At 45.1% G+C, this 12,518-nt stretch overlaps 1 protein-coding gene across 2 annotated transcripts in view; it reads right to left on the bottom strand.

The window, feature by feature from the left end:
• ECPAS (Ecm29 proteasome adaptor and scaffold) overlaps positions 1 to 12,518 on the bottom strand; it is an 819,497-nt gene that overhangs the window by 237,009 nt on the left and 569,970 nt on the right. For both annotated transcript variants that reach the window (XM_085641278.1, XM_085641277.1), the window contains exon 43: positions 121 to 164. In XM_085641278.1, coding sequence (XP_085497404.1) covers positions 121 to 164 — 44 coding nt within the window. The remainder of the gene's footprint in view (positions 1 to 120; positions 165 to 12,518) is intronic.

The following is a 12,518-nucleotide window of genomic DNA, read 5'->3' as shown; positions in this document are numbered from 1 at the left end:
GTGTAAGAGTTATTATAGCATTGTAACTTTGCATTAAACAACACCAATGCAATTCAACAGTTTGAACAGTTGCATGGCTAATCATCCTAGACCTTACAGGTAAATTACCCTTTTGCTCACCTGCTTGCCGAAACTACAGTGGAAATAGCTTTCAGGAGCTCTTCCTAGAGGAGGAAACAAAAAGTGTAAATTCCAAACAAGTAAAGGCCAGCTAGTAAATAAGCATAGCCAACGACAAATAAAACATTTAAAACACCACAATTAATTAGAAATTCAACAAACAGCAATGGAAAGTTACATGTAAGACAGCAAGATGGTAATCGAAAAAATTGTGACATTAAGTGAAGCTGCACAGCTAATTGGTAACCAAACAAATGGCTGGATATTACCAAACATGTATAGTAGTTGCGGAATATCAACGAGCAACGCTTTAGACACTGAGGTCATTAATAGGGACGTCGCCAAATAGGACATTTATTTAAAGAGTTTTATATAGCGCTGGCTAGACCCAAAGGTATCAGAGCACTTTACATAAGGTTCCACATAGTTGCAAACTTACATCAGTTACAAGTTACCAATGATACCAATAAAAACATTTAAGGAGCAAAGAAGAAAAGGAAAATGGAGTGAGAAGGGTAAGGGGGTAGGGGTTGCAACATCCATTTTTCTAATAAACTACCATACAATAACAATTACAAAGGCATGTATAGTATTTTAGGATGATACCTAGTACAGTCCTAGATGAAGGACTGTCTTAGAGAACTGAAAATAATGCCTTAGTTCTGGTGAAATGTGCATTCAAACAAAGGCTTTAATAGAAATGTATGCACATTTACAAAGAATTAAACTATCTAAAATTCCATATAGAGCTTAGTGCTTTGTCAGAACTGAGTTGAGCCACTATGAGTGGTGAATGGTCCACAGACATTGGAACTCTCTCAAAATCATTGTACAATATTAAGAAACATTACCTTTGGAAACACACTAAGTATCAATAGCTCAGGTAAACCTTACATGAACCAATATGAACATATCATATCCAACATGATAATCAAGATGGTGAATACTTTGTCCTAAACAGGAACAATAATATTGAGGATGCACACATGATACCTAGCTCAAATGTGTGTAGGTCACATTTATCCTTCAAGACTGAAAATTTAATCGGCTTGAAACATAAATTAAAATCAAAAAACACTCCTGATGAGCAAAGGCAAATCGCTGGGGACATGCTCATAACTCATTCTATACTGTTTAACTAGAATCTTGTGACACAGACTGTGGGTTTCTACAGTATCACAACATGAATGATGCAAGGCAGCAGGTGTTTTAGGAATAGATGTGCCAGGAGGTAAAATCTAGGAATTGACTGTCATCACTTACAGGTGTGGATACCCTGAATACATTGTGTTTGGTTGTAGAGCAAAGTATAACTAGGTCACCAACCACTTGTTGAGCAGGTTTAGGGTTCCACTGAGATGGATGAAATGATAGTCTGGAGGCATACTGCTCTGGTTAATTTTGAATGGTCCTGTTATAAAGCACTGAGGCTAAAAGGGTGCAAAGAAACTCGGTCAGGTTTAATGGGGTGCGGGTCTGCACCTGGCAATACCACTGGGGCTAGCAGTGGGCAGAGGCTCAGGCCAGTCCCCAAATCACCCCAATATTAAGGAACAGCAGTAGAGTGCAATGCTTACCCCAACAGCCCAATAGCTGCTGGGGCCCCATCACCCGCCACCCTCCCAATCATACACTCCCCGCAGCAACCCTATGGCCACTGCACCCATTTTTCAAATATGCTCAAAACAGGTGTGAGTTTTAAACAAAACTGCAAAAAAGGGCCTGGTAATACCAGATTTAGAGTTTAAATCATATTCCCCATTAGCTTATGGGGAGATACTTGCTAGAATTGTTAATTCCCTGTATTTCTTCAGTGAGTTAATGGAGAAATTGTAATGGAGCTCTTGTTTTTTTGTTTAATTCTTTTTTTTTTTACCTTGAACCTTCTTACAGCTAGAAGCATGCAGGATTAAGTAAATGCCTTTGACTGCAGAGTGCACAGGAGGCTGGAGTTCAGAAACCTGCAATACCATTTTGCAGGAGGGGGATATAAAGTTGCCAGTCTACCAGCCTGGGGCCTGCTTATCCTCCAAAGTAAAAAAGAAAACAGTCACCTATAGGAATTCATTTTGCTCACATACTCATTAGGGTCGGAGAGGGCTTGTACAATATTGCAAATTGAATGCCATCTAGTAGCTTTCTGGTTCAAGAGGTGATGGCACAAAGGTTAGGTGCATCTTTAGTATGTTTAGTTTTGTTCTACAGGGAGCATGTTTGTTGCAGAATGGCACCCACATTTTGAGCTCAATAATGTTCTGTGGATGTGAAGTAAATTTTTTTAATGGGGGGATTTTAGTAAATATACCGCGTTGTAGTATTTTACTGGAGAGGTATTTTGGATTGTATTTTGCGGCGAGGTAAAGTTATGAAGGAGACCTACGTATCCGTGGAGAGCCAACTGACTGCTCTCCAGGTGTGGTGATCCAATGGTAATTGAAGCTGATGTATTTTATATGACTTGAAGATGGAGTCTAGAAAAAGTATGTACCGTTAGTTCTGATGGATACCATGATCCATCTGCAAATTCGCAATCTTCTAAATACCCCAGACACTGGTTGGTAAGCAAAAAACATTTATACAGCCTGTCAAGTCGTGACATGATTAATATTGGGGTACTGCACTGAGAATCGGAAGCAACAATGCAGATCCCATAAAAGGTGTGCTGCATGTTCACCAAACTGAATTTCTTGTTTTGGGCTTTTTTTTGATGAAGCTTCATAACAAAATTTGATAAATGCCACCTTTTTGTTGGAGTCAGAAACTTCTGGAATATAAGCATTTGCTTCCTTCTGAAAGGGGCACACTTGCTTTTGCTCTTTTCCAAATTAGAAACTGAATTTAGTTCATCAAGATGTTTGTTTGAGAGTACAGTTGGGATGCTGTATAGTAACAGGTAACAGCCTTCTCAAAAGGGGAGATTATAGTCTCATATTGTATCTATTGAAACCACTGGCCTGCCATTACTTTCTCACAGTTGTAAAGATAATGGACCACATCAACTGACCGAAAATGGATGGAAGGCAAAAATGCCTTGTGTGCAAAGCTGACTGCCTACATTTCAGGCAGACTGGTGTGAGTTTTCTGCTGCATGGGAGACCACAAGCCATTGATCTCCAAAACATTGATACGACCACCCTAAGTGAGGGCACAGGCATGGTTAACCACCATACTAACTATTAGCTGAGGGCAAAAGGGATTGCCTGCCTATAAGGTGGTCTGTCTTCAGCTACCACCGCCAGTCTCGAGTCCGCTTCTGGCAAAATCTGAATATTGCCCATCATGACACCACAGTTCTGGACTGATTGGAAGCACAAGCACCACTGGAGTGCTTACATGTACCACTGAGTGTGGGGAAACACGCAAAACGCAGGAGGCAAGTTGGCGAAAAAGGTGCAGAACTGTTATCACAAGAAAAAGAGCTCTCACTAAACATTTAAATCATAGCTTTAATGTCCCAAATTAGCTGGCAAGGTAAAAAGGCCTCGATTGAGACTGTGTTTAGCACTGCACGGATGAAGAGGAAATGCTGAGAGAGCTGCAAATTGATAGTGCTGCTTGTGCAACTGCAGGATCGAAAAATGAAAGTATGCATACTGCAAGCTGAGGGACACAATCCAGTCTTTAAGCTCCAAATCCAAAAGAACCTGTGTGGTAGAAAGGTTTATGAATTTCTCCTTTTAATGGAAGGAATTCAGTATGCAGAGGTCCTGAATGGGACAAAGGTCACTTTCTTTCCTGACCACAAGGAAGTAGTGAAAGTAGTATCCAGGATTTTGCTATCTGGGGCCAACTTATTTGCCCCTTTGTTCAAAAGCGCAATAACAATGCTGCAGAAAGCCAGAATGATCTTCCAAGATTATAGAGGGAAAAGGGGGACTAGGTGGCGGCAATGATGGACAAGAAGGGCATCGCTGTACTCAATGGTCTTAAGGACCAAAGAGTCCATGGTGGTGAATTACCGGTATGGTAAATGGGCGGACATTCTCCCTCCTACAGGCCACACATGCTCCCTCAAGGGCAGATTAAACTGGTTTTGAGCAAGGCACCAGACAAGAAAAGGACTGTTGCTGCTTCCCTTAACAATATTTGGAGTCACCATATCCCCTGTAGCTACAGAAGAACTTGTTGGTCTGTTGCATGGGTCACAAGCGCTGGTACCTCAAAAAGGACACGCCCTGAAAATATACCCTGATCTTTTCATACTGTCGATAAAATTAGTATGTAGGGGCCTTCAGTATCAATGCCTTAGTCTGGCACTTGCTTAAAACACTGCAGTGCTTGGATCGGCCTACTCGCCAAAGAGGCAGGCTCTATTGAAAAGGCATATCCATAATATTTGCTGGACATCCCCCAAAAAGCCAGTGGAACAGATACCGGCATGGAGGTAGAGTGCGATGCAAGAGCCCTTGGTCCACACCACCAAATCCACTCTGTCTAGGCCAAAGTGAATGATCTGCTTAGCTGTGTTTCTCCCATCATGCGCAACTTCTCAGAAATGATCGCTAAGATGACCCAGAAGGTTTGGAACCACCATTTGCACCACCTCCCAAAGGGCATAGGTGTAACTGAACACAAGGCAAATCACGCTATAAAGACAGACAGAGAATAACTTCTTCTCCGAATGCCTCAACTTCCTATCTACAGCTGTAGATGGAAAAGGGTCAAAATGCTCCTTAGAGAAAGGCGACATGCGAAACACAGAGCTCTCTGCAGCAGGGTGTGCAGAATAGAATTTTGGGTCACAGGAGTCAGGTGATGGCGCCAGGCGACCTGCCTGTTCACCACAGGGGGTGGAGCGGTCTTGGTCCATGTGACTAAGGTAGGGTCCATCCTTGCCTTACTGAAGGAGAGTGAGCAAAGGTTCAACAGTGAATGATGCAGGCTGTAGAATTTCTGTTAAGGGGTTAGCTTTGTACTCCACCACAAACAAAGGCAGCTCAAGGATCTCTACTGCGTTGCAGAGCAAGCTGGCAAATGAGGCAATTTTGTCAGCAGGAGGCCTGAAGGACACGCCAGGTGTAACTCAGGGCATGTATCCAGGCCACTAGCATTTTGCAGGGCCATACAGCCACCACATTCTATCACAGTGAGGGGGAGAATGAGTAGTTTCTTACCTGTAACCCCAGTTCTGTAGTAGGGGTATCTCTGTGATGGTCATAATCATGTGAATAGTCCCGCCCATGTGCGTGGACCCCGGAGCACTTCAATAGATATAGTCTCTTAAGCTGTCTTCTTCTGCAGTCCTGCATAGACACTTAAGAGATAATAAAAGACAATACTGCAGCCTGAAAACACTAGGCTACTCTGGCCATTACTTCATCCTGAAGTGAAAAGGATAGCCAGGTAACAGTTAAATTTAACTTTTTCACCAAGTTTCACATATAGAAACTCTCCTTCACAAAAATCCCTCTTTCATGATAGAGATGAAGGGTTGGACAGACAAGCCCCATGGGCTGCCATTATATGTCTGCAAATGGATACCGTGCCTTTAAGGATCCTTCCAGAGACCCTCGGTATCCCATGATGCACAGCCAAAGGCCAGTTACTTTCAGTTCTTTTTTCCGGCTCCTGCTAGCAGGACCCTGGAGCATTGAGCTCTACCTTTTTGGTATATCTTTCAATTGTTGAGCTGCTTTACTCAACGTCTTTGGCATTTCCCTTCCTTTTGCTGTCTTTTTTGGGCAGTTAGCCCACTTTTTTCTTGTCAAAATGGCATCTTTATTTGACAAGTGCCCTAAGTGTGGCAGGAAGAAGGCCAAGTCGGACTCACACAGAGTTTGTATTCTCTGTCTTCCATCATCACATGTTCCTGAATCCTGCGCCATCTGCAAATCCTTCTCCAGGAGGACCCTGCGTGACAGGGAGAAGATTCGTCTTCAAGGCCTGGAGCAGAGAAGACAACAGGCTGCAGGTGGGAAATCTGGGCAAGGAGAGAGGTTGCCCGCCTTACTGCTATCACTGTTATCATGGTACACCTTTTCAGCCTGTCAAAGTACTCATCACCAGACACGTGTCTGTAAGGGGTCTCATCCTCCATGACCTGTTGTGCTTTGTGATGGGCCAGAATGGCCTGCATCTTCAAAAAGTTCACTATGTTTTTAAATGGATCCAAAGTCGTCGCCAGTGGCGGCATAGCAGCCAGCACGGCCATTGGTCAAGGAGGTGAATAAGTCAGTACCATAGTGGGGTCAACAAGAGGGCCAAATGGATGGATTTGTGCTGGGGACAGTATACAGAAAACAAAAAATAAGGCGCCTGGCCCGGATGGGATTCCTCCAGACCTTTATCTTGGAAAAGTGGAGCTGTGGGCACCCATTCTTACAAGGGTCCTGAACGCGGCAGTGGTGGCAGGTCTGCCGCGTTCTAGGTCCTCGGCAACAATAGTTCCAATATTCAAAAAAGGAAATAAGGATGACCCACAATGTTATTGCCCGATATCCTTGATTGATGTCACGGCGAAGGTGTTGGGTTCGTGTTGTCCTAAATCGTTTAACGGATTGGACAGACACCCATCAGTTACTAACGGACACTCAATATGGGTTTAGAGAAGGAAGGTCAACCATGGACCAGTGCCTGAACCTCTATCTGCTGGTCGCTAAGTATACTATAGCCAGTAAGGAGGCGGTTTATTTGGGGTTCATGGACCTCTCCGCGGCCTTTGATCATGTGAATAGGGAAAAGCTATGGGCCTTGATGATAGGGCTTGGGGCGGACCAGGACCTAGTCAATATTCTTAAAGCACTACACTGGAACACAACTGCGTCTGTTCGCTTCAATCAAGACGGAAGTAAGACCCCATCATTCCCATGCACCAGCGGAGTGCGGCAGGGCTGTACCCTAGCCCCCTTTTTGTTTTCACTTTATATAAACAACTTAGATAGTGAATTGTGTAAACTGGGAGTTGACTCTCCTCAGGTAGGCACCCGCCCAGTCCCTGTCCTACTCTATGCGGACGGCGCGGTGCTCCTAGCACGGACTCCGCTGGGATTACAGAGGCTGATTGATGGATTTGTAACTTTTATGTCCTCTCTTGATTTATCTGCAAACCTAGATAAATCGTAGATCATGCTTGCGGGGGCCAGACCATACAAAAAATGTTCTTATAAGATAGGAACTTATAAAATTGGTCGGGTCCAGTCCTTTTCCTACCTAGGGGTATTATTTGACATGCTTCTAAAATTTAGCTCTTTAGTGGACAAACACTGTTCAAAATTGGTGGCCTCATCTGGGGCCATAATGGGTTATGGGAGAAGGCTGGGAAGATGGTCCCCCGAGCAAGTGATGAATATGTATAGATCAATATGCTGTGCCAAGACAGTTTATGGGGCTGAAGTCTGGGGCGTTGTGAATATACATCAGGTCCAGACAGAGGAAAATACATTCTTTAGAAGGATACTGAAAGTCCCGCACAGTACATCAGCCTACATGGTACATGAAGAACTGGGAGAACCATATATTGAAGATCAAATCAAGGTCAGGCCGCTTTTGGCCTGGGTGAAGATTTGGTCTAACCCCGAGGCAGGCTTCAGCAAACAAAATATTAGAGATTGTCTGAATCGAGACAAAGGGAGCTCCATCCCATGGCTAAATTATGTAAAGTGTACTTTGGAGGCTATTGGTTGTAAGAACCTCTTCACTGAGCCTGGAGCCCTTATTGCCCAGAATAAAACGCTAGTTAACCCCTTCTGTGCCACGCCCTTTCCCCCTCCTGTGCCGGGCGTTTTATTAGTGGGTGGGGTTCATGACGAGATAGTCTCGTCATGGGCACAGCGCGACCGTGCTCCATGACGAGACTATCTCGTCATGGGCACTGAAGAGGTTAAGAAAAAGTTTGGGGAATGGACAACTGCAAGCAGGGCGGCCACTGAGGAGTGTAAATCTACAGTTGTGGCCTATAGATTACTGAAATGGGAGACAGGAATGGAGCCTTATCTTTCAATGATCCAGAACACACAGGACAGATTTTATATGACCCGCTTTAGGTTTAACCTCTTGCATCACCTATTATCGGATCCTCTTGGTTTTACCTTAACGGTGGAGCAGAAGGGTACCTGCGGCTGCGACAACAAGTCTCCGCAGGATACCCTTCATTTTGTTTTGTTATGCTCATTTTATACATCACCTAGGCGTAAGTTCCTGGTGGGAATCTTGAAAAGAGCCAAGTTTAGACATGCCAAGATCGCCTTATTGTTTTTGCAAAGGGCCAATGATGCATATACCCTGTCCTGTATTATGAGTTTTATTAAGACGGCGGTAAGGATAAGGAATTCGAGACAGATGGGTTGATTGTAATGCCCTGTATATAGAGATCCTGGATAATGAAAAGAAATTACATGATTTGAACTGTCTTTTTAATGTTTTTAATGTGTTTTAACTGTTTTATGTACTTTAATGGCATCTTTATAAGTGCCGAATAAAGAATTATTGATTGATTGATTGCTGGGGACAGTACTGCAGGACAAGGTCTAGTCTGGGGATCGGTGGCTTCTTGCAGCTTCCCCCTTGGCTGAAGGAGTTCAGGTTGAACGGAAGAGGACAAGCATCATCTGTCTGAAAGCCACAAACTGTTTAGGGTGAGACTCAGGGGCTGGGAACTCCCGGAACAGTGCAGGAGACTTCATAACCACTGCCAGGACCAAATGCAATGCCAGGATCAAATGAAGTGCCGGGTCCATAATCACAAAAACAGGCTCTGAAGATAATGCATATGCTGGTATTGGCGAACAACATTACTGATTGGAAGACCTACCCCTTGAGCAGGAGTAACATTAAGAAGTCTAAGAGTCCCATCTTACAATGCTTCATGTGCTTCTTTTTAGAGGACCAGTCTTTGCTGTTGGAAGCAGCATCTTGCCGGTTGAAGGAGACCTGGATTGTGTGTGCCAGAAAGAGTTTGACCTCCTGCTGCTTTATGGCCTTGATGTGCATGAGGTCACCTTTTGAGCAAGACTTGATGTCACGTGTGGGCCCCAGGCACCAGATACACAGATCCTGGGATTCCAATAGTAACATCTTGTGTTGATAAGAGTGAGAAGGCTTAAACCTGAAAGTTCGGGGGAAACACCCCTGAAAACACTACAAGTAGAAATAATTTGGTAGAGAACGTTCTGAGGAGAGGAACTTTGGCTCTGCAAGGTAGAGAAAGCTAGAAAAGAAACTGACGTCAGTGCAGCTTCTCTAATGCCTCTCGTATGCCATCTATTAAGGTGTAACTAAATGGCTTCAGAGGACTGATTTTCAGACAATATCTCAGATAAGAGATTAAAACCAGAACAGTCCATCACAAAAGGAAATATGCAGCTTATCCGGCGTTTTCTTAAGACAGCTGCAGAGTGAGATGGCTCACCGATGGAGAGTACTTCTAGCTAAGGGAAATCTGCATCTGGGGAAGTGTCCAGCAGGCAAGCATTATGTGAGTCAATATAAAATCCAGATTCAAAGTGAATTTGAAGAAGCAGATCATCTAATTAGCTAAATCCAGAATTCAGTGACCCTTAGGTTTCATAATCTGACCCAAATATGACAAAGAACTATGATGTGGTGACCTTTTTGATCTGTGGCATCCGCTCATGGAGACATTTTTCAACATCAATTTAATTGTTGATGGCTCCATCTATCAAGATAAGAGCTTTTCTCCAAATGTATTGTCTTCAACTTTTCAGTGGAGTTAGAACAGTTGGAAGATAGCCTTAAAAAAGCCTTTGAAAAAAGCCAGCCAGTACTGCAGATTATACCAAAGCCTGAAACTGGGACTCAGAGGCACAAGAAGGAGGGAAAGTGACCTCTTTGGAAAAGCCTTCTAAAGAATCAGGATGGCCTCCAAAGAGACATCAGGCAACTCCATGGACCTCTCTATATTTTCCCTTCCACTCTTTTTTGTAGGACGTGGAGGATCTCAAGTGTTTGACATTTTTTGTGCCATTTCTCCAGTAAGCTCCTTCAGAATGGAGTCCAGCATTAAGAAGGGGTCACTATCAGAGACAATCATCAATATAGCTTCCCTCTCTCGAATTGCCTGGGAAGCATTTGGGAGAACTTCACAAGACCATGTGACTTATCCAAGGAGCAATGGCATTCTGAGAAGGGGATAAGTTTAATACAGTTTTCTGTGACATCCAGAGTATGGCTTAAAGTCTGAATATTCTGGCGAGTACATTAGGCACTCCACCTCCCAAGAAATGAATACTATGTGCCACCCAAGCCTTTGGTATGTTATATGTACCTGCTACTTCACTTCCATTGAAGCCGTGTGAAATGATGACTGGTGTGATACAGTGTCATCTGACGCCCGTCAGTTGTCATGCATAGAAAAATGTGCAGAAGAGGATCATATCTAAATCTGAGGGAACGGTTATCTATTAGAAATAGAGCTTTCAAGCACTCTTCTGAGACAAGTATTAATGTTTCTAGGGTTCAATGTTGGATGGCAAAAAACAAAAGCAGAGTATGAAAATCTTAAGGCAAGTCAAACCATCAAAGCGGAGGGCCCCAGCCTTTAGAAACACCTTGTACCCCTGCTTGGGATACCTCCTAGACTGATCGAACGTGAAGATATTTGCAAAAGCGCTGAATGAACACTCTTAAAGGAACTCTCGCTCTTACAAAAACACATCTAGGACAACTCATTCCACTATCTCGTCCAAGTGGGCATTTGGTCCTATCGCCCTTGCATGAAATCGAACAGAGCCCAACTGCTCAAAAATAACAACAAGCATTGGCATAGCCAATAGGTCTCGCCTTTGGGACCTTATAAGTGTTTAGCCATGCAACAGTTGCATAACTAAATACTTATAAGGTCCCAAAAGGGAGACCTATTGGCTATGCCAAGCGGCCGCGAAAGTGAAAGTAATTGCGGTAAAGCGCGGCGCGCACGCCCGCGCACATGCACTGTAGCTCTAGGCTGGCCTGGTAGCACTTTTTGGAGCCCTCTCAATAAGTCTCGCCAGACCAGCGCATGCGCTGGGTCAGGCGAGACCTAAAAAGCTATAAAAGCAGCCTATGTGACTTACTTGCTGATTGGGACTGTGAGAAAGTGCCATCTTTCTTGCATGGTATGCCCACACATTTTGCTGAATTGCTGATGTACTTTGACTGAGTGTGCCCTGGGCTCCTTCCAATCAGGTGCCCAGGGCCTGTATTCCTTCCCTAAAACTGTATTGTAGCCTAAACCCAATTGGCATCTCTGGCCACATGTCAGTCCCTGGTAAATGGTACCCTAGGTACCCAGGGCCCTGTGACCAGAGAAGACCCCTAAGGGCTGCAACACTTATTGTGCCACCCTTAGAGGCCCTGTAGCCTGACACACACACACTGCCTTTGCAGGCTGAGTGTCTTGGTGCAGAAAAAAAACAGTCGACATGGCACACATCCCTTTGTGTCATGCCCACAAATACACTGCCCTGGCATACCTCAGTCACCCCTCTAGCTGGGTGCACCATGCCAGCGGCGTGGGTACAGGTGCAGGAGCCCTGTACCCCTACAGTACCCAGGTCCATTCCTGGGCACTTTAAGTGCAGTGCTGCCATTAAGAGTATACGGTGCTGGGAGGTTGTCATCACAAACTCCACAGCACCATAATGGCTACACTGAAGACTGAGAAGTTTGGTATCAAACTTCTCAGCACATTAAACCCACGCTGATGCCAGTGTGGGATTTAATGTAAAATGCACGACAGAGGGCAAATTAGAGTTGCCCACTGAAACTAACCCACAACCCGTGTCCTGACTGAGAGGCTGCCTAAGCTGCCACCCAGCAGACAGGTTGCTGACCCCCTGGGTAGAGAGCCATCCGCTCTCGTGGGGCCTGCAACAATGCACATCCTGGGGTGAGGTGCCAAGCCTCCTCCCCCAGGATGGTAAGGGGAAGCTTCAAAGGCATGCCGCCTTTGTGAGTTTCTCCAGGCCACTTGTTGTACTCAGCAACTGGTCGCCACCGGTTCTGAGCCCCACTCTGGCGAGAAGACTGGCGGGAAAACCTAATGGAGAAAAGGGGGTGTGCCAGCCTCTGCCAACCCCACCCCTCAGGTAGGGGAGGCGAGGTGAAGCACAACTCCAGGCAGCCGCCATCTTGAGGATGGGGAGCCCTACCCAATCAGGACTAGGCTCCTGCCCCCCTCCCACTGGGGAGTGGCAGGACAGGGGGTGTACTAACCCCAGGAAGGGGACCCATTGGTCCCCGACCTTTCCCTACCTGTAACGCCCCTAAATTTAGTATTTAGGGGCACCCTGAACCTTCCTTCCTCAGATCCGGATTCCGAAACAAGAAGAAGAACAGGAAGAAAGAAGACCTGCCGTGCAGCTGCTAACAAGAGGACAACACCAACTGACTTGGCCCCAGCCCTAGAGGCCTGTCGACCCTCGAACCTGCTCCTGCTAAATCCTGGCGTCTCCTGTGGTCAG

Source organism: Triturus cristatus, chromosome 2_2 (assembly GCF_964204655.1).
Source record: "Triturus cristatus chromosome 2_2, aTriCri1.1, whole genome shotgun sequence".
Taxonomy (NCBI): Eukaryota; Metazoa; Chordata; class Amphibia; order Caudata; family Salamandridae; genus Triturus; species Triturus cristatus.
Note: the sequence above shows the minus strand (reverse complement) of the source record. Positions and strands in the feature narration are given on the sequence as shown.